We start from the raw sequence: 22,965 nt of genomic DNA on the forward strand, positions 1-22,965 counted from the left end.
TGGTGGACACTTTGGTTCGTGATTGAAGGCTATTTGGTTCTTTACATTTAGAACATCTCAGCATGGCTAGATCAACCAGGTCCCATGTTGGAAATTTATAGAAAAGAAAAAGACCCAGAAAAGGCTAATCCATCAAGATCAACTTGATTAGATCTATTCAGACTTGGTCCTAGATATTTGAAGCTTAGTCTTTAGGGATGGTGAAACCTAACTACCTAAGTCTTTCCAACTTCTGTTTCACTGCTTGGTTCAAGTCTTTACTGGGCCCATAAAACCAAATTAATGTTTTCATTCCAACATTAGTTGATATCAAAATTATGGACAATTTTTCATCCTACTTGATACAGTTTCAGAACTTCAATGAAAATTTGGTCAGGGATAATTGAAAATAGAACAAGGTCAATAAAAATTTTTAGCTCAACCAATAGATCCTTTGTTACCATCTTGTACCTATGTTACCTGGACCTTGACATCAATTTTGATGTCAGACACCAGTATGAATGACAAGCAAAGTTTAGATATTCATTCCAGCATTAGTTGATATCAAAATTATGGTCAATTTTTCACCCTACTTGATATAGTTTCAGAACTTCAATGAAAATTTGGTCAGGGATAAGTGAAAATAGATCGAGGTCAACAAAAAACTTGGTGTTACCATCTTGTACCTATGTTAGCTGGACCTTGACATCAGTTTTGATGTCGGACACCAGTATGAATGACAAGCAAAGTTTAGATATTCATTCCAACATTAGTTGATACCAAAATTCTGTTCAATTTTTCACCCTACTCGATATAGTTTCAGAACTTACAATGAAAATTTGGTTAGGGATAATTGAAAATAGATCAAGGTCAACAAAAAATTTTAGCTCAACCAAGAGAGCTTTCGTTACCATCTTGTACCTATGTTACCTGGACCTTGACATTAGCTTTGATGTCAGATACAGGTATGAACGACAAGCAAAGTTTAGATACGTGGATAGGAATCAGGATACACACATACATGGAGAGAGAGAGAGAGAGGCTAGGTGTTACCTACTAGATCTAGGTGCCTTTTTGGAAAAAGGTTAAACTATGAGTCTACTACGAAGGCAAAGGGAGTGTGGTAATGTAAGAAGGCAAACAATCATGATGATCAACTCTGTCAAAAGCCAGAACATCTTGAGTATTCAAAATAGCAATGAGTGAAATATTTTTTCTTCTATTTATAGTTAGGCAAAAGATAATTCAATCTAAAATCATGTAAACCAGTGGCACATGTGAATGGATAAATTACCTCAGTTTTCATGTCTATCCCATATATGCAAAAGATATTCTTCAATGGCGGTCTGTCCCAAGGTGTCAGAGGATTCAAAACAGGATCACCATGATACAACCTAAAATTTGTTTTTGTTGATGACATTAGATATCATACAGCATTTATACAAAAGATTTTCCTATGAATCAAAACCTAAAATAGTAGGATTAGAGAATAGCAAGCTAAAATTTAAAATAAAACTGCAGTGTGTAATGCTAAACAGTTTTCTAATGAAACTTTATAACCATCACAAAAGATGAGAAAGCATCAAGCTTGACTTATACAACATTTGTTTTCAAGTCACAAGCTAAAGATATTTCAAAAAATAACAACAGGACGACAAACCTTATAGGTCACAACAAAGCCAGACAGTTCAGTGAATTAAACTTTAAATTTCAGGATATGGAAACAGATGGAAATATTCCTATTACGATCCTAAATATCATCATGACTGCACTAGTTCGAACGAGAAGACTGAATAAATTAAACTGGCTAATTGTTAATATATATATATACATACATTTGCTGTAAACCGAAATACCCAGCAAAGGTATTTCGGTCTTTTATTGTAATAGGCGTCAGCCCGGTAGGGGCTGACAATCTTTTACTTTTATTTTATTTTTTACTTTTATTTTATTTTTTACTTTTATTTTATTTTGTATTTTTGTTTTTCGGTTTTTGGGGCAGCTCCAATATAGCTGTTGAAGCTGCTCCCGATGGTCATAAATATGACTGTTGGGAGCAGCCCAACAGCCATATTGGGGCTGCTCCCTAGTGGTCCATTTGTATTATAAATAGGCCCTTTGTGGCCTTGTATTTTCAACTCATTTTTGAGTGACTATGAAATAACAAATTTGTTAGACCCTTGTGTGGGTGGTTTGATGATTCAATCAAGTATTCTACTTGATTGAAAGTGTGTTCTTGCATGTTTATTGGATTCAATCCATTCCATTACATTAATCTAATCTGGAAACTTGGTATCTTTCCAATCAAGGAGATGTTTTCATAACACAAGACAAAGATTGCACTTAGTTGACCATTATAGGCAAGTGCCTTAAAGACAATTACATCAGCTTTTCTTTTAGGCTTAAATCAATAATAAAAAGATCAAAATCACTTGAGAACTGGGATGTCTTTCATTAGCCACCACAACTTTAAAGGATCATACATGTGCTATTAGACATGTTCTTGTTTATGACTTGAAAACTACGCAATCAAAATCAGCGACTAGGCAACTAGTCACCCTAGGAGTCTGATCAATGCCTAGTCCAGGACACTTAGGAGGGAACTGAACATATTAGGCCTCCTTTTCTCATTCTTCCCCGTTAAGCCCCATAGTTTGAAGCATTTTATGATAGATCTGAACCGTTAGATGTGTTTAGCATGCTCGATTTAGTGGGAATCAACTCTTGGATCATGTTTTTTCGACGGAAAATGTATTTTATGAGCCAGATAAAATTGACGCCTTCATAGCCATTGATTTTGGATCACCGGAAAACCCTGTATACAGGTCAGATTCCGGTGATCCAAAAGCCGGTTCTCACTAAACAAAACCTATCGATCACATCTATGGTGTTAGATGTGAGAAAAAAAGGCAAAAACTACGATTTTTGAAAGGGCCTAACAGGGCAGAACGAGAAAAGGGGGCAGCACCAGCGCATTACTCATATATATATATATATATATATATATATATATATATATATAGAGAGAGAGAGAGAGAGAGAGAGAGTAGGGTGTTGTTAAAATGTATCATTCAACATTTGTAATATTATATATATTTTATATATATAAAGGATAATACATATTCATATATGGTATATATGCATATGTATTATCCTAATTATATATATAAAATATATATTTCTCTATTTATAGGCATAGGGGTAGTTTAGACATTTCACAGTTTTACGCATATTCCATTCGGAATATGTTTGTAATTTTATTTTATTTTTTCTTTTGTTATTTTTCTCCTTTTTTTGGGTTTGCGCCACCTAGGGAGGCTCCCCAAAGAGTCGTTGGGGATCCCCCAACGGTCACAAATGTGACCGTTGGGGGCTCCCAACGACTCCTTTGGGAGCCCCCTTTGTGGCTCCTGTCTTGTGTTATAAATAGGGGTCTCCCCCTTGTATTTCTTCACTCCTTTGAGGAGCTTATGCTCCATTGTATAGGGTTTTTACCCTCTTCTTCCTATTTCTTCAATAATATTCAACTTATGACTTTAAGTCATATTTATCCCTTTTATGGGTTTATGTATTAGCACTTGATGAGCTTGTGTTGTTCCCTTAAGTAGGTATATTCGCACTTAATGTGCATGTGTATGGGTTTATTATCGAACCTAAAATATTCAAAGTCACTTTCTAACATGGTATCAGAGCAAGGTTGAGATCGAGTTGCTCTTTGGTGCATCGGGAAGCGTGGTATTCAAGAAAGTTTTAAAGAAAAATGATGAAGTATTCATTTATCTCTCTTTTCTAAAAGTTATTCGGTATGCATTCTATTTCTTTAAGTATTGTATGAAGAATTTAATATGTTCTTTTTTATGTGTACTCTTTGTCATTATGTCTTTTTATAAAAATTTGAGTTACTTGATACTCTATTGAATCTTTTTCATATACATACTTTTTCGTATGTTTTTCTTTGAAAATTTTTAAAATGATAACTTGATTGGCGAAAAATTAGATATATGATTGCTCAAAACTTAATGGGTCGGTAAAGATTTGTGACCATTGGAGCCTTGAATTTATATTTTAAACCTATCTTTGTTTATAAGAATACCTTTTATATATGGTAAGTCTTTAAAGAAAGGTATGTTAAGATTAAAATGTTTGTGAGATGTAGTTTTTCGAAAAATGCTTGGCATATATGAAAAATTCCTTAATAAGTTTTGATTCACTTACCTAATGTGTCCTTTTTATATGAGCAATATTTAATTAAGAAAGTTTTTTTATATATATAATTCTGGTTGAATTAAGTCATGTTTTTTGATAAAAACTTAAGAGCTTTTTGAATTTTTCCTCAATAAATGTTTAATTTTATAGATTTATGCCATAGTACAATCTTACTTTATCATAAGATTTTTTAACAAATCTATTATTCTTCTTTGTTGGGATTTCTCTCACTTTAGTGGAGTTTCCCCCTTCTTTGGGAATTTTGTGTGTTTTGAGCTCTCTTTAAGGAGCCTTTTGGTCCTTATAATCTTCTTGTGAGTATATGCTCTTTGATGAAGATTTCATGGTTGTTGTGAGAAGATTGTTTGTGAGTATCTTTTCCCTTGCACAATATCCTTCAAAGATTCATTAATACTTGTAACCCTTTGTGGATCTTTTGAGATTGGATGTGAGCATCATTTTTTAAGTTACAATAGTGGATTTCATAAGATTTTCAAACTTCACCATCTTTATGAATGCCTATATTGGCCTAAGTTTGTTATTTGCTCATTCAAGATTATTGTCATTTAAAAATCTTGCATTGCATAAAAGTGCATCTATTATCATTTGGTATGCATTTAATTGCACTTTATATCTATCATAGTTGAGGCTTGTTTTTGACTTTTTTATTATTCCAAATCGGTTCTTACGCATGACGTTGCTTAATATTTCATAATTGTGTTAGTTGCATAATAAGTCTTTTTTGTATAAATGACTTCTTTTGAAGATTAAGCATAATTCGTGTTTATGCAAAATTGTTGTTATAAAACATATTATTGTGATTGATTATATTGGACCTTTGATTCAATTTTTAATCGATCCTCTTTTCTTTGAAAAATGATTCCTAAAGTGTTTATTGCCTTTTTGTGGCATTTATTTTGTCCTTCACATGTTTTTTTAATGCATCATTGTTTTGGCCTTATTATTGTTATATTAGAGATGTTTGTTGAGGTGAGTTATGGGCACCTCGTGTTATGTCATTTTAGATTGTCCAAATTGTCATATTATAGATGGTGGTTGAGGTGAGTTATGGGCACCTTGGGACTCTAGAATGATTTGGTATATGATCTTTAATTATGAGTGTGTCACTCGTTGTTATGTCATTTTAGATTGTCCACTTACCATATTATAGATGGTGGTTGAGGTGAGTTATGGGCACCTTGGGACTCTAGAATGATTTGGTATATGAGTGTGTCACTAGTTTGATGTTGGCCATTGATCTTATGGATGCTCTTATTTATATATAAATGTGATGGATATATGATGTTTGAAACCTTAAAATGACTTAAGGTATATTAAAATCAAGGTTTTTGGGATTATTGCCCAACCTTTTATTGTTTATGAAAATTATGAGTGCATTTACACATTTGTGATTTCGTGCTTTTGTGCACAAGTGTTCCATATGTTCTTGGTGTGCGTATGTTCACACATTTATTTTCAAGAATATTGTTCTATCGGTTGTTGTATCTTGTTGAAGATACTTTTACATAGTTTATTCCAAAATGTTATTTTTATGGGTATTCTTTTTGAAGAATATTGTTCTATTGATTCAAGGTTTGATTTATATATATGTTTGTCATTACAAGTTTTATTACCTCAAAAGTCTTCTCCTTTATGCCCCTTATCTAAGTGTCATTTTATGTAGACAAGGCACGTTGATTCACACCATGGTGTGTGATTTTAGTCCATGTTGGTGTTTGTGTCCTTGTTCTAGTCGCTGAGATGTATGCCCATGGTTGGCTTATTTCACTCATTTCAAGTGTCATCTTATGTAGACAAGAGATGTATTGTGTTGTAGCCCATGGTTGGCTTGTTACTCTTATTCTAGTAGCTGAACATACTTGGTTTTAAGTGTATTTTTACGTAGACAAGAGATGTTTTTTGTCCATGTTGGCATGTATTCTCTTATTCTTGTCGTAGATACACTTATTTCAAGTATTATTATATGTAGACAAGAGGTTCTTTTGCACACCTTTGTGTGTGTCATTGGCCTTTAATGGCATTATATTTATATTCTTGATCTAGTAGCTTATACACTTGATTTATGGGTTTTGGAGGACTAATGAGGTAGTGGTTTGTAATGGATGAACTATTGTTGAAATTTACAAAATTTCATTTATGACTTGTGTTTTAAGATATTCAAGTGAATCATATTTTTGATATGCATATTTTAAAATCAAGTTGATTTTTTGGCATTTAATCTATATATTAAGTGCTTATGGTTCTTTGGCTACTTTTGTATGCAAAATGTGTTTTTTGTCAATTGAGTGAGATTTTCCTAAATGGGTAAGATTCTCTATTCAAATAACACTCTTCGTTTTGCCTCGTAAATGAATTTAAAACCTTGTGAACTCTTGTGTTTATTTTGTCTAAAGTATGCTTGGAGACTTCGTTTCTCTTGTTTGGCACTTCATTACATGTTTGAAGCATGATTCATTAATGATTTCTTTAAGTATTAATTCATTTCATGATAATATATGCATATGCTCTTTATGGCCTTTTAGGATCTCATTCAATAAAGCATATGTAACTTATGCCTCTTCGTAGGCTTACTGTGGTGTCCCTTAGGGGACCATTGTTTTTTCCCCATTATGGGGTTATGTTTGTCCAATGTTGGACCTTATGAATGCATTATGCATTCTTGCAATTCATTTCCGCATAATTTGCTTCCGCTCACTCTTTAACATGATATTTGATTTTTGAAACTTTGGTCTTCTAAATTTTCTTTTCATGCTAAAGTAATTATCCTATTATGCATAATTTTTGAACTTTGTTAGGAATGTTCCATTTTGAGTAAAGTGCAAAGATATTTTTTACTTGTTCTTTGTTGTTGTTCTTCAGGATCTTGAAGATAAGAGGAAAAGAAGTACCTTGGATAAATCATGGAAGGTGTTCATCGTTAAAGACGTTGGAGGAAGACATTTGCAATGGCATTCGTACTTATGGCTCTTGAAGCCTTGAGATTCTTCCTCTTGCTTTCTTCAATCTTTTCGTTCCCCCACGCAAAGCTTGAGGGGGGTGTTAAAATGTATCATTCAACATTTGTAATATTATATATATTTTATATATATAAAGGATAATACATATTCATATATGGTATATATGCATATGTATTATCCTAATTATATATATAAAATATATATTTCTCTATTTATAGGCATAGGGGTAGTTTAGATATTTCACAGTTTTACGCATATTCCATTCGAAATATGTTTGTAATTTAATTTTATTTTTTCTTTTGTTATTTTTCTCCTTTTTTGGGGTTTGCGCCACCTAGGGAGGCTCCCCAAAGAGTCGTTGGGGAGCCCCCAACGGTCACAAATGTGACCGTTGGGGGCTCCCAATGACTCCTTTGAGAGCCCCCTTTGTGGCTCCTCTCTTGTGTTATAAATAGGGGTCTCCCCCTTGTATTTCTTCACTCCTTGGAGGAGCTTATGCTCCATTGTATAGGGTTTTTACCCTCTTCTTCCTATTTCTTCAATAATATTCAACTTATGACTTTAAGTCATATTTATCCCTTTTATGGGTTTATGTATTAGCACTTGATGTTTTTGTGTTGTTCCCTTAAGTGGGTATATTCGCACTTAATGTGCATGTGTATGGGTTCATTATCGAACCTAAAATATTCAAAGTCACTTTCTAACAGGTGTATCATCGAACACACAAAGTGTTCTATGATAAACAAGACAAATGCGTGCCGTTGATCATGCGGCGGTCAACGGTGCACTTTTTTCTGCAAAACAGACATTTAGCGGCAGTCCTGGCGCACTTTTTTCAGCAAAACGAACATTTAGTGGCGGTCCTGGACCGCCGCTAAATGTCCGTTTTGCGGAAAAGAAAATAACACGCTGACACCTCTGTCGTGTTTGATGCCAGAGACGTCCGGTGTTACTCCTGATTCATATATATATATATATATATATATATATATATATATATATATATATATATATATATATATATATATATATATATATAAATAAACTGTAGTTTTTTAGATGTATATCTACTCTTTTTCTTCAAATATATAAATATATATTCCCTGTTTTTTTTTCAGATATATATATATATAGAGAGAGAGAGAGAGAGATTCTATTAAGTCTTATACAAACATATACTATTGTAAATTCTGCCTTTTTTAATCTTTTTTATTTGGGATTCCGACTAGTCCCAACTAGGCCTTTTAGATGTCTGCGGACTAGCACTTTTGACTACGTAGCTTCAAAACTATACCCTTCATAAAGCTTTAACTAGAATGAAGGACAATCATACATTGCCAGGATGGAGTACAGGGAAATCTGAATATGGTTAACAAAAAGTGTATGACTGGACAGCCTAAGTCAAGTATAAAGGGAAGCTGACAAGAAAAGTAGCCAAAAAAAAGCTTGAGAGAAGAACTGTTTATATATTATATGCAAGTTCACACAAGCAACAGTTAATATTAGACACATACTTGAAGCTTCCATAGATTTAAGAACTGCAAGTGTATATCAGGAGATGAATTTAGCTATATTTTGCAAGACATTATGAACAAAATAATTATGCCTATCTTAGCTAGATGACGCCAAAAGATTTGTTTGGAAGAAAAAAGAAAAAATATTAAAGACATTTAGCAACAAAGTTTGGGTAAATACAAGCTTCATGTAATATAGGTGCTTATAAAATGTTCTACAATGGCAGGATGCTGCCCTGTAGAGACACCAACAAATTGGTCATGACAAGGCATAGCATGAAATGAGACAGCAATTAAATCAGAGCCTTCAGACATTTTTCATGACAGGTACTGTGAGCCAAACAACAAGCATCCCTTTACAACATTCAGCAAACTTATAAGAGTTCATTGTCCATTATCTTATATGAAAGCCAGCTGAAGACATTTAGGAGTGAAATCATCTAAACCTCACTCACTTCTCTAGTATATGCAGTAGTCGTTTGCTATCAGGGTCAAAATCCTGTATTGCTTTGAAAAAGGTCCCATCTGATACTTCTCTCGCAGAAAAAGAAAGCTTAACAGGAAGTCCACATTCCATATCAGAGGTTATGGCTAGTGCTTCTTCTGAAAATGATGGATAAGCTGTACTGGTAGCTGAAAAGACATTGAACATCAAAGCAAGGGTAAGAACACCCAGGCAGGGAAATGAGCACCCCACATTCAATTCACAGAACTTTTAAATACCTTGCATAGAAGGAATTTCAATATTTATAATATTTGCAGGCCAGCCTGAAAAATTTGATCTAAATTCCCTATCATCACAATGGCTTTTATGTTCACCTCTTCCTTTCCCCTCGAAAAAATGTTTCCAATAAGTGTTGTCTGCTCTACAATACTTTGAAAAGGGCATTAACCATAGGGAAGAACCAAATGAATTGAACATCAGACGAGCTGTTCCCTGACACCTTGTACAAGAAAATAGTCAAGCATCTGTTAGTACCTTTTTTATTAAAATTGCAACATGTTCAAAATAAATAGACATTTAGGAAGAAGTGGTCCACATGCCTCACAAACTTCTATAAAAAGTAACATGCAGGGAGTTGCAAGCTTGCAACAGCGGAAACACATCAATATTTGGTCAAGCATGAAACAACAAAAAGAATCATCAGTATCCACATTCACAGAGTTATATTGATCTCATAGAGAACATGCAGCTAATAATCTCCGTTTTCTCAAATGCTTACTGCAAACCAAAAAAACTAATATTCAGGTCATATAAAGCAAAGATGCCTTAAAATCATTAGCAAGAATGTTTGAGAATCATGATTAATTATTGAAGTCATAAAACATAATAATCATCAGGAACCAAGACTCGATATGCATTAGAGACAGCATTCCCTAGGTCATAAAAAGGAAAGATGCCTTATGTTTGAGAATCAGAATTCATTATCGAAGTCATAAAAGATATGATGCTCCCTTTCTTGGTTGCATCTTTTCTAATTAACAAGCACAGACTAGACATGAATGTCAACATTAATGTTTAAACACACACACACAACATGCACACATATTTGATGACCTCTAATCAACAACATATTATCCTGAGAATATATTCTAGAACAAAAATTTGAAAACCTTAATCATACTCATACATAGCAATGCTTCTTTGTGGTTCATTTGATTGGGAAGACTGCCATTTCAATTTTAGTTAAAAGATTTGTAGGGAACTATCTTTTTGTGCCAACAAGAATTGGCTTTTGACTAATAGTGTTGTGGATTGGGATGCCGAGGATTGGAACCTTTACAAACTCTACAATATTTTTTTCTAACTTTTTCATCTATTTCATTGTTGTAAAAGGTGATGCCCATCACCTGCTTTCATATCAATAAATTTACTTTTCTTTAAAAAAAAAACTTGAATTGCATTATTTGTTAATAGCAAACATCATAATATTAAGTGTAGAGGTTGTTGATGAAGCACACAAAAAACAGCTAAATTATTCACCTCAGCAATGGGTAGCCCAAATGTAAACCCTGAAAGAATTGCTTTGACAGTCTCAGCAGCACCAAGAAGAGGGGCCCCTAAACACCAAACAAAATTGAGTAATGTAAATTCTTGTTCTACATTTAGAAACTACAATACCAAAACTGGATAATTCACACATAGGACAAGAGTGAGCGCACCAACAGCAAAGTATGCATGTATATGATCATCTAGCCATTGAATATACATTTTTGGAGCAATTTCTAATTTCAACCACTCCAAGAAGTAACGGAAAACATTATTTCCCATTGAATGTGCAAACACCAACGACGGGCCCCCACGAAGCTTAAGTGCAGTCTCGAAAGTTAATCTGCAAATAAATAAATTGCAATATATCAAATAAAAGGATTTTCTAAGATAATAGCATATATACTTATACAATATAAGCTAATTGATCATATAAATGAAAGTACATCAGCTAATTGTAATGAAATGAAAAGAGTTCTCACACCTCACACAAGAAGCAAAACACAACCCAAAATGGGTTTAATCACAAAAGCCACTAAGGGCCAAGAAAATACACTTAAAAAAATAATGAATTTATTACTTTTTGTGCACAAAATATGCATAGCTCATAAGGGGACTAGAGGTCCCTATTTATACATCACAAAGGGGCAACATGGGCCCAAAAGAGCTGTTGGGGAGTCCCAACAACTCTATGGTCTAAAGGACACTATTGCCCTTAATAAAAAAATACAAAAAAGAAAAAGACTGTTCTGCCCTTAATGGGCACACTATTTACATAAGCATAATTACCAAAATACGCTTATAGGATATTCTCTATTATAATATTAGAAAATTAGAAAAATACATATATACATGTAATATGTATAAATATATATATATACATGTTATATGAACACAACATATTTTAACACTCCCCACAAACTCATAGTGTCAGAACCGAGAGTTTGCTAAGAAGAAAGTGAAATCTTTGAAACAGAAGCGCCTTGGTGAAGAATTCTGGCAGTTGATGCTCAGATGGTACATATGGCAATGTAATGGTTTTCTTTAAAAAAAAATCTCTAACATAGTGGCAATCCATTTCTATGTGTTTGGTTTTCTCATAGAACGTGTGATTGTCTGCGATGTAAACTGTGTTTTTGTTCTCACGGCATAATCTTGAAGGTTATGTTATGTGAACTCTCAAGTCTTCTAGCAATTGTCTCAATCACACTAGCTCAGAAGTAGGGGTGACCATAGCACGATATTTTTCTTTTGTAGATGATAGGGACACATTTTGTTGCACTTCCAAAGAATCACCTATAAAAACACAAAAATTTATGATTGAGCGTCGATCATTCACATTTTCTCCACAATCAGAGTATGAATATGCAATAACTTCCAATAGGGAAGAAGATGACAAAAATAAACTATGATTAATAGTATTTCTAATATATCTAACAATCCTAATTACAATACTCATATGTATTGTAGTGGAAGAATGTTGAAATTGACTAGTAGAATAAATAGCATGCGCAATATCAAGGTGAGTAATAGAAAGATAGGTCAGAGCTTCAATCATTTGTCTGTATGGAGTTGGATCTTTCTGAGGTTCTCCATCATTTTTCTTCATCTTTGCATTGACGATTTTTGGTGTATCAACTCGTTTTTCATTAGTAAGTCCTAATATTTCTATTATCTCAGTTATATATTTAGTCTGTGATAAAAAAATACCTACAAGGTGAATATGTAACTTCAATTTCAAGAAAATAACGAAGAAAGCCAAGATTTGTCATATCAAAGTTAGCCTTAAGGACATCTTTGATATGACTAATTCCCTGCTTATCACCTATTGTGATAATCATATCATCCACATAGAAAAGTAGAATTAATATACCTACATCAGAATACTTACCAGACAACACAGTGTTAGTGTAGGAAGATTTAAAACCTAGTTGAACCATCACACAAATAAAACGATCATACCAAGTCTTAGGAATTTGCTTCAAACCATACAAAGTCTTGTATAAGCGAAGGACTTTTCTATGTTCCAATGCTAATCCCTGGGGAGGTTTCATATAAACTTCCTCATTAAGATTACCATTACAAAAAGTATTTTTAACATTTATTTGATAAAAAACCATTTTCTAATAGATGTAATAGCAACAATTATGCAAAGTGTAGTCATTATAGCTACTGGGGCAAATGTTTCCTCGTAGTCTATTTTATATTCTTGACTATAACTCTTAGCCATTAACCTAGTTTTGTATCTTTCTAATGTCTCATCACTTTTAGTTTTAATTTTATAGACCCGTCTACTGAAATGAAATGGGGATCTTCGAAACACGAGCTTAGATTAACAAGGGCAAGTGTCAAGAATGACACTAAAGCATAACCCTTAAAAAGGGTATAACTGGAAACAAAATAAAAATAAAAATGTATTCTTTATTGATATGAAAAACCAATTGCTTAAGAAGCATTGGAATAAAATACAAGAGGGGCTGCACCCCTTTATCTACACAGCTGAAAGAAGACTCAATAGAGCTGTTGGACACAGTCCAACAGCTCTATTTAGAGTTGTTGGAATGTGTCAGTCCAACAACTCTATTAAGAGCTGTTGGACTGTGTCAGTCCAACAGCTCTATTGCTAGTCAAGTCTGGACAGGACTTGACTAGCAACAGTCATTCTAGTTCAAACTGAACTAGATGACATAAAGACAAAAAATAAAAATAAAGGAAAAAAATTACAGAAAAGAAAGAAATGAAAAATGTATTTATATATATATATATAATATAATATTATTATATATACATATGTGTACAGTTTTACATTTTAACACTCCCCCTCAAACTTACGGTACAATGAGCGAAAGTTTGTCTAAGAGAAAGTGAAATCGGGGAGCAGCGAGAGGCTTTGTAAAGAAGTCTGCTAACTGATATTCTGAAGTGACATATGGAAGATCAATTATCCCGTGTAGATATTCCTCTCTGACGTAGTGACAATCCATTTCGATGTGTTTGGTGCGTTCGTGGAATGTTCTGTTACTGGCAATGTAGATCGCACTTTTGTTGTCACAACACATTTGTGAAGCCTTTGTTGCTTCAGCTCCCATGTCAGCAAGCAGTCGTCGGAGTCAAACTACTTCCATGGTCGTGGTTGTCATGGCTCTGTATTCAGCTTCGGTGGATGAGAGAGATACCTTCTGCTGCTTTTTACACCTCCACGAGATCAATGATTCCCCTAAAAAGACACAAAAGCCAGTGGTTGAGTGTCTGTTATTGGGATCACCTCCCCAATCAGCATCAGTATATGCAATTAAATCAAGAGAAGAGGAGGAAGATAAGAAAAGTCCTCGTGAAAGAGAGGACTTGATGTATCTGATAATACGCATGACTGCTCCCATATGAACAGAAGTAGGAGCATGTTGAAATTGACTTGCTGTATGAACAGCATGTGCTATATCTAGTCTGGTAATGGATAGATAGGAAAGTGCCCCGACAAGCTGTCTGTAAAGAGTAGGGTCTGCAAGAAGTTCTCCATCATCAATCTTCATTTTAACATTAACAACTTCTGGAGTGTCAACTTTCTTATCATCAGTAATACCAGACCTGAAAACAATATCAAAAGCAAATTTAGTCTGAGATAATAAATATCCTCTAGGAGAATAAGCAACTTCAATGCCTAAAAAATATCTCAATAAGCATAAATCAGTCATTTCAAAATGAGATTTAAGAAGTATTTTGATTGTTTCAACTCCCTGTTTATCGCTTCCGGTGATGATCATATCATCCACATAGAGAAGAAGCACAATGATCCATGCATCAGAATTCTTAATAAACAAAACAGTGTCAGTTAAACAGAATTGAAAACCAATATCAATCATAACACGACTAAACCTATCATACCAAGCTTTTGGTGCTTGTTTAAGTCCATAAAGAGCTTTTTCTAAGCGAAGGATTTTACCCTTAGGAATACTTAGACCAAGAGGGGGTTCCATGTATACTTCTTCAACTAACTTTCCATTTAAAAAAGCATTTTTGACATCCATTTGAAAAATAGACCATTTTTTGATAGAAGCTAAGGCAATTAAGGTTCGAACAGTAGTCATACGAGCCACCGGAGCAAAGGTTTCTTCATAATCAATCCCATATTCTTGGGCATAACCTTTGGCTACTAAACGAGCTTTATATCTTTCAAGAGTACCATCACTCTTGGTTTTAATTTTATAAACTTTCAAGTGCATCTAATTCAGCTTTCATGGCTTCTATCCATTTGATATCATTTTTTGCTTGAAAATATGTGGATGGTTCTTCATATGAGTGAATTAATGCAATAACTGCCCTATATGTGGGTGAGAAAGACTTGTATGATACAAACTTTCCTGGAGGCCTCGAGATTCGGGATGATTGTCTAGTTGGAATGTTAGAATATTTTTCAAGTGCACATGGAGGATTAGACTCTTGTCGCCTGGAATATTGAATACTAGTATCTCTATGAACTTCTTCATTTTCAACATTAAGATCAATAATTCTTTGATCATCATCAAAGTTACAATCAAGGTCATATTCATCAGATGTTGATATTAGATCTAGCAAAAAGGAGTACTCAGTGACGTCTTTTAATTTTCTAAAATCAAAGAAGCTCTCCTTTTCAAGAAAGGAAACATTTCTAGACACATATAGTTTATTATTTTTGAAGTCAAAACATCTATAACCTTTCTGGTTTTCAGCATATCCTAAAAAGGCACAGGGAATCGCACGAGGGGAAAGTTTATCATTTTTGTCAGTAAATATGAAACATTTGCACCCAAATATTCTTAGTCTAGAGTAGTCTGGAGAGTTGTTCATAAGTTTTTCAATGGGAGTGATATTTTGTAACGAAGAAGATGGCATCCTATTAATGAGATAGGTGGCAGTTAAGGCAGCTTCTGCCCAAAAGTCTTTCGGGACTTGATTTGCTATTAATAAAGTCCTAGTGGTTTCTATAATATGGCAATGTTTTCGTTCTGCCAGTCCATTTTGTTGAGGTGTATAAGAACAAGATCTTTGATGTGTGATGCCATACAATTTAAGATAATTTTGAAAATCTGTGGATTAAAACTCTCTCCCTGAATCTGTGCGAAAAATAGTAATATCATTTTGAAACTTGTTTTTAACCATATTATGAAAAGTTTGAAAGTATGAAAATACTTCAGACTTATGTTTGAGAAAGTACATCCACGTATGTCGGGAGAAATCATCGACAAAAATAACATAGTAAACAAATCCTCCTTTAGAAATTACTGGTGCAGGACCCCAAACATCTGAGTGTATTAATTCAAGTGGTCTTGAAGAGAAAAAGGTTTTGTTCTGAAATGGTAAGCTTTTCATTTTGCCGAGAATACAATCTTTACAATCAAATGATTCAGAGTTACAAAATTTCCCTAGATTTGGAAAATGTTGGATTTTGGCTATATGTGGGTGACCAAGTCTCTTATGCCACAGTTACAACTCTATTTTTTGAATATTATAACAAAAAGCTTTCTTCGACATTTCCAAAAAATCCATGTAATAGAGTCCTCCTTCTCTATGGCCTTCCCCAATCAGCTTGCCTGACTGGCGATCATGTACCCAACAACCATGAGAAGAAAAAGAAATATTACACCCATAATCAGAAATTTGAGATACAGATAAAAGATTTAAATTTAATTTGGGAACATGTCTAATTTCTGGAATAAAAAAATTTTTTGTTTTATAAATTTTTTCAAAATTTCCTATTCCTTCTATTTCAAGAGAAGTCCCATCAGCAGTAAAGACCTTTGACACACTTGTTTTATTTTTAACACATTTGGATAGACTTTGATTATTTGGGGTCATATGAAAAGATGCACCATAGTCAAGAAGCCAAGAAATTTTACCTAGATCAGAAAAAGATGAGGCTGCTGCGCCGGTTGAAGCTTCAGATGAGGAAGAGGCACCTTTGATGAGAGGCTGAAGAATCTCCATTAGTTGGGCTAGGGAAACTGGTGCATCCTGATCTTTAGACTCCGATCTAGCAATTGCAGCTCTTTTTTCTTTCAGCTCCTTAAGTTTGGGACATTGTGACCTGTAGTGTCCCGGTTCATGACAGTGATGACAAATAACTTTCTTCTTATCATAGTCACCATTTTGTCGGTTAAAGTGAGGAGGCCTATATGATCGAACATGATTCCCTGGTCTAGACACGGCTAAAACGGAATCATCTTCAATTTTTAAAGAACCTTTCCGGAGACGATTTTCTTCCATTGTTAACTCTTCAATAGTTTCAACAATAGAAGGAATTTTTCCCCGGTGAAGCAGGGCGGATTTAGTGGTTTCAAATTTCGGCCTTAATCCAGTGATAAACTGGTAAAAATGTTCAGCATCGAGTTGTTTCTGACGAAGCTCGATGTCTTCAGCACAATGCCACTTTGGTTCTAAAAGGGAAAGTTATTCCCAAAGTTCGAACAACCCATTGTAATATTCACGAATAGTTTTGTCTCCTTGTGTCATCATTCGAACTTTTTCTTGGAGGTTGCACACGTGTGCAATATCTTTAAGGGAATACATATTCTTAAGGCATTCCCATGCCTTATCGGCATGATCAAATTTGGCAAGACTTGAGCATTTTTTAATGTCAACGCTATTGATAAGCCATGACATTATCTCCGCATGAGATATTCTCCATTCTTTCCATTTCTTCTCGTATGAGAAAATAGCCTTGATTTTCTCTTCTTCCGATAGAGGGACCTCTTTATCTCCCTCCTTTTTAGTAAGAGATAGCTTAGGTTCCGAATCGGAACCATCCACAATCCCCCATAAGCCTTTTCCCCATATATAGTGCTTCATGATTGAAGCCCATGTTACATAGTTCGTATCGCTTAGTTTCATAGGCATGATGGTGACTTTATCATTGTCATCCATCGATTACAAGGAGAGAAAGAATAGGGATAGAAAAGAAATAAGAAGGAAAATGAAAAAGAAAGAAGAAAAAAAACAATACAACAAGATATGAAATCTTCTCTAATGAAGTGATAAAACACTTCTCTTCAAGTGGCGAACACTTTTGCAAATGGGCACGGAAACCGAGGCAGCTTTTCCTCAAGATTTAGTACTTCCGCGGCTCTGATACCATGAAATGAAATGGGGATCTTCGAAACACGAGCTTAGATTAACAAGGGCAAGTGTCAAGAATGACACTAAAGCATAACCCTTAAAAAGGGTATAACTGGAAACAAAATAAAAATAAAAATGTATTCTTTATTGATATGAAAAACCAATTGCTTAAGAAGCATTGGAATAAAATACAAGAGGGGCTGCACCCCTTTATATACACAGCTGAAAGAAGACTCAATAGAGCTGTTGGACACAGTCCAACAGCTCTATTTAGAGTTGTTGGAATGTGTCAATCCAACTGCTCTATTAAGAGTTGTTGGACTGTGTCAATCCAACAGCTCTATTGCTAGTCAAGTCTGGACAGGACTTGACTAGCAACAGTCATTCTAGTTCAAACTGAACTAGATGACATAAAGACAAAAAATAAAAATAAAGGAAAAAAATTACAGAAAAGAAAGAAATGAAAAATGTATTTATATATATATAATAATATAATATTATTATATATACATATGTGTACAGTTTTACATTTTAACATCTACAACATAAGGTTTTCTCTCCTATAGGTAACGATTGAATTTTTCAAGTTTTTGTCTTTTCTAGGGCTTCTAATTTGTTGTTCATAGCTTCAATCCATTATTGATGATTCTTAGCCTCGTTATAGGAAGATGGTTCTACGTATGAGTGGATGGCCATAAGACATGCTCTATACTTAGGTTCAAAGGATTCATAGGACATGAATCTACTAGGTGCTTTGGAGATCATCATGGATCTTCTAATACCAGGTTGATCTATGTCTTTATTTTGAGAATATTTTTCAAGGCACATAGAGGATGGTCATCGATATGACGAGTATAGACTTGTACTTCTTTGTGTGGTTCAACTATATCAACTTGAATATCATTATCATTATCATGTACATCATGAGTGTCATCATTGTCACTCTCATGCACATCATGAATATCAACATCATTATCCTCATGCATATCACTATAAAAAATATCATTAACAACATTATGCTTATTAATTAAATAAAAAAGAAAAGACTACTCATAATATTTCTTAGAGTCAACCTTATCAAATACATTTAGTTTTTCATTTTTGGCATATCCCAAAAATATACAAGAAATAGTTTTAGCAGAAAGTTTACCATTTTTGTTGGTAAGGACAAAACATTTACAACAAAAAATTCTTAATCTTTTTTAATTGGGAGGAGTTTTAAACAACTTTTTTATAAGATAAATGTTTTCTAGAGTGGTTGAAGGCATTCTATTAATCAAATGAACCGCAATAAGGGTGGCTTCGGCCCAAAAGTTTTTAGAAACATTTTTTGATATATGTAGAGTCCTAATGGCTTCAATAATATGCCAATGTTTTCTTTCAGCTAAACCATTTTTTTGTGAAGTATTGGGACATGATCTTTAATGTACAATTCCATGATGATCAAGATAGTTTTTAAAACATTTGATAAAAATACTACTCTGAAATCAGATCTAAAAGTCTTAATGTTTGCTTTAAATTGATTTTTAACATAGTTGTGAATTTTTTTAAAATAACCAAACACTTCGGATTTGAGTCTAAGAAAATATATTCATGTATGTCAAATATAATCATCCACAAATATGACATAATATAATACTCATTTAGACATAACCGGCGCCGATCCCCACACATCCGAATGTATCAACTCAAATGGTTTTTGAAAGATAAAAATGGCTAGATCCAAAAGGTAAGGATTTCATTTTTTCAATAATACAATCATTACAAACTAAATCTTTTTCATTATAATTTTTAAGAAATGGAAACAAGTGCAATTTTGACACTTGATGTTTTGATCTCCTATGCCAATTTTCTATATCTTTTTTTTCAACAAAACTACAAAAAGTTTGATTTGATAACTCTAGATTGTCCATAAAGTAGAGATCTCCACTTGTATGGCCTCATCCAATCGGCCTCCCGGATTGGAGATCCTGCACCAAGCAATCCCTAGATGAAAAAGAGATCTTACATAAATAGTCGGCTATTTGATAAATGAATAGGAGGTTCAAATTCAATTTTAGTACTACTCTAATGTTTGACACAAAAGTTTTGAATATTTTTGCAAAAATATTTTAAGGTTCCAAAACTTTTGATTTTTAAGGAAGTCCCAACGACGGTTGAAACATAAAAATCATTGGTGTTAATATGACATTCAAATAGTATAATAATAAACTCATTAGAAGTCATATAGAAAGATGCACCGGAATAAAAAATCCAATAAGTCTTAAGATACGACTGCACCGGAGAGGGAAGAAGCTTGGTTCTTGAATAGTGGTTGTAGTGCCTCCATTAGTTGAGCAAGTGACATAGATCCAATACTTTTGGAACTTTCATCTATGCCACTTTTCTTGAATGATGACCTTACGAAAGCCATTTTTTCTTTTTCTCTTCTATCTTCTTTTCTCCTCTTTGAGCAAAAAGGCTTGATGTGGCCTGGTTCATTGCAAAAGTGACATATGATCTTTTTGAATTCATAATAATTGAAATTTCTTCCAAAATGGGGAGGCTTGTAGGTCTGTGTATGATTTTCAAGACTAGACATAGCAAGAATAGTCTTCTTTGAAGCAAATGAGTTTTTTAGCCTATTTTCTTCCATAGTTAATTCTTTTAGAGTTTCAACTATGGAAGAAACACCTCCTCTACGAAGAAGAGCGGACTTAATTCTCTCAAATTCGGGTCTAAGATCATTTACAAATTGGTAAAAATGCTTCGCGTTGACTTATTTTTCACGGAGCTCAATATCCATAGGACAATGTTGTTTGAGCTTTAGGAGAGCTAACTCACCCCAAAAGAGAGATAGAGCATTATAATATTCTTGTATGCTCATGTCTCCTTGGGTCATGGTTCTTACTTTGTTTTGGATGTTACATACATGAGCAATATCATTTAAGGAATACATGTCTTGAAGATATTTTCAAGCATCACTAGCAAAATCAAATTTTAAGCCATAATCTTGGAGTGGCTCATCTTTCATTCCTTCCATCTTTTATCATAATCGGCAATGGCTTTGGTCATGTTATCTTCTTGAAGCATCACTTTTTTTCCATTGTTGTTCTTGGTCAGCACAAGTTTTGGCTTCTTCCTTGTGCCATCCACCAAACCCCGTAGACCCTTGCTCCAACTTTGTTATTTCACAAATGAGGCCCACATCACATAGTTGGTATCATTGAGTCTCACGAGAATGGTGATGATAGCCTCTCGGTCCTCCTCCATAGAGCAAAGATGAAGGAGAGAGATAGAAAGAGAAATGGAAGGAGATAAGAAGAACGAAGCTCTTTTGAACACCATGAGCTCACGATCACATGATCCACGAACACGAGCAACTTGTCCACAAGAGTCAATATCCCAAAGCTCTGATATCATGTAATGAAATGAAAAGAGCTCTCACACCTCACACAAGAGGCAAAATATAATCCAAAATGGGTTTAATCACAAGAGCCACTAAGGGCCAAGAAAACACACTTAAAAAAGTAACGGGTTTATTACTTGAAAATACAGAAAATATGCATAGCTCACAAGGGGACTAGAGGTCCCTATTTATACATCACAAAGAAGCAATTGTAATGAAGTATGCGGAAATACAAAAGCAAAGTGTACGTGCACTATTACAAACCCGATAACACACAAAGTGCATATAAGACTTCAAAGAGTCAAAAAAATCAATACAAAAACACAAAAAAATATATATTTTATTGCTCATAAATGCTTAAGGGAAGCATTAACAAATAGGGACTTCAAGTCCCATGTTTATAGGCAACATACATGAAGTGGGAGCTCTGAACGATCATATTTATGATCGTTGGTAGCTTCCAACGACTCTATGGTCTCAATGACCATAGAGACCCTACACAAATACTTAAATACAAAAAAGGGGGGAAATAAAGGAAAAAGATAAGAATGTCCCTAGTGGACAACAACTGTTACATTGAGTGCAAAGATAAAAATACCCCCTATGGGTATTACATATATATATATATATATATATATATATATATATATATATATATATATATATATTAACACCCTCCCTCAAACTTATGGTAAGATTACCAAAAGTTTGTTAAGGAGAAAGATAAAATGAAGTGCAGCAAAAGCTTTAGTGAAGAAATTTGCAAGTTGGTACTCTGATGTAACATATGGCAGCTCAATAGTTTCTCTCAGATATTCATCGCGTACATAATGACAATCCATCTCAATGTGTTTAGTTCGCTCATGAAATGTATGATTGCTTGCAATGTAGATTATACTCTTATTATCGCAACACATCTTCGAAGGATTTGAGATTATCACTCACATGTCTTTAAGAAGAATTCTTAGCCACACAAGCTCCATTATTGTCGTAGCCATCGCACGATATTCAGTTTCAGTTGAGAACAAAGATTTTTTTTTTGCTTCTTGCACCTCTATTAAATTATAGAATCTCCTAAGAAAACACAAAAACCGGTAGTCGAGATTCTATCATTAAGGTTTCCTCCACAATCAGCATCAGTATAAGCAAGCAAATTTAAAGAGAATGATAAGGATAAGAAAAGACCTTTGCTTATTGAGTTCTTAATGTATCGAATAATCCTTAATACTACACTCATGTGCACAGTCATTGGTACTGCATGGACCGTGTGGGCTATGTCGGGTCTGGTAATGGATAGGTAGGTGGGGGATCCGATCAGTTGTCTATACGATGTATGATCTTAGAAAAGAGTCTCATCTTCAAGTCTTGATTTTGCATTGACAACTTTAGGAGTCTTCACCTTCTTGTCGTCAGAAATACCTGACTTAACACAAATGTCAGGAGGAATAGGCAACCTCAATACCTTAGAAATATCTCAAGAAACCCAGTTCAGACATCAAAATTTTATTTTAACATGGATTTAATTTCACTAACTCCCTTGTTATCACTTCGTGTAATTATCATGTCGTCAACATATAACAACAATATCACAAGATTAGTGTTAGTATAACATAATCGAAAACCCAATTTTATCATAACAGTATTAAATCGGTCATACCAAACTTTAGGAGCTTGTTTAAGACCGTATAAAGTCTTTCTTAATTTTAAATTTTTTTCTTATTCAATCTTAAAACCCGACAAAGGATCCATGTAGACTTCTTCAATAAGATCACCATTGAGAAATTCATTTTTCACATCTAGTTGGTAAATAGGTCAATTTTG

At 33.9% G+C, this 22,965-nt stretch overlaps 1 protein-coding gene across 6 annotated transcripts in view; it reads right to left on the minus strand.

Annotated features, from left to right (window-relative positions):
* LOC149813680 (phospholipid--sterol O-acyltransferase-like) overlaps positions 1-22,965 on the minus strand; it is a 94,691-nt gene that overhangs the window by 48,793 nt on the left and 22,933 nt on the right. For 4 of the 6 annotated variants that reach the window (XR_016428214.1, XM_089990980.1, XM_089990979.1 and 1 more), the window contains exons 4-8: positions 10,841-11,010; positions 10,662-10,738; positions 9,401-9,614; positions 9,133-9,310; positions 1,274-1,373 (exon numbers count right to left, since the gene is read on the minus strand). Coding sequence is in view for 5 of the 6 variants with exons in the window: in XM_089990980.1 (XP_089847106.1) it covers positions 1,274-1,373; positions 9,133-9,310; positions 9,401-9,614; positions 10,662-10,738; positions 10,841-11,010 (739 nt within the window). In the remaining variant the exon portion in view is untranslated. Of the gene's footprint in view, positions 1-1,273; positions 1,374-9,132; positions 9,311-9,400; positions 9,615-10,661; positions 10,739-10,840; positions 11,011-13,499; positions 14,289-22,965 lie in introns of those variants that run through there. The other 2 variants (XM_089990984.1, XM_089990982.1) reach the window with 2 other exon arrangements.

Source organism: Nuphar pumila, chromosome 16, assembly GCF_984573655.1.
Source record: "Nuphar pumila chromosome 16, dmNupPumi1.hap1.1, whole genome shotgun sequence".
Taxonomy (NCBI): Eukaryota; Viridiplantae; Streptophyta; class Magnoliopsida; order Nymphaeales; family Nymphaeaceae; genus Nuphar; species Nuphar pumila.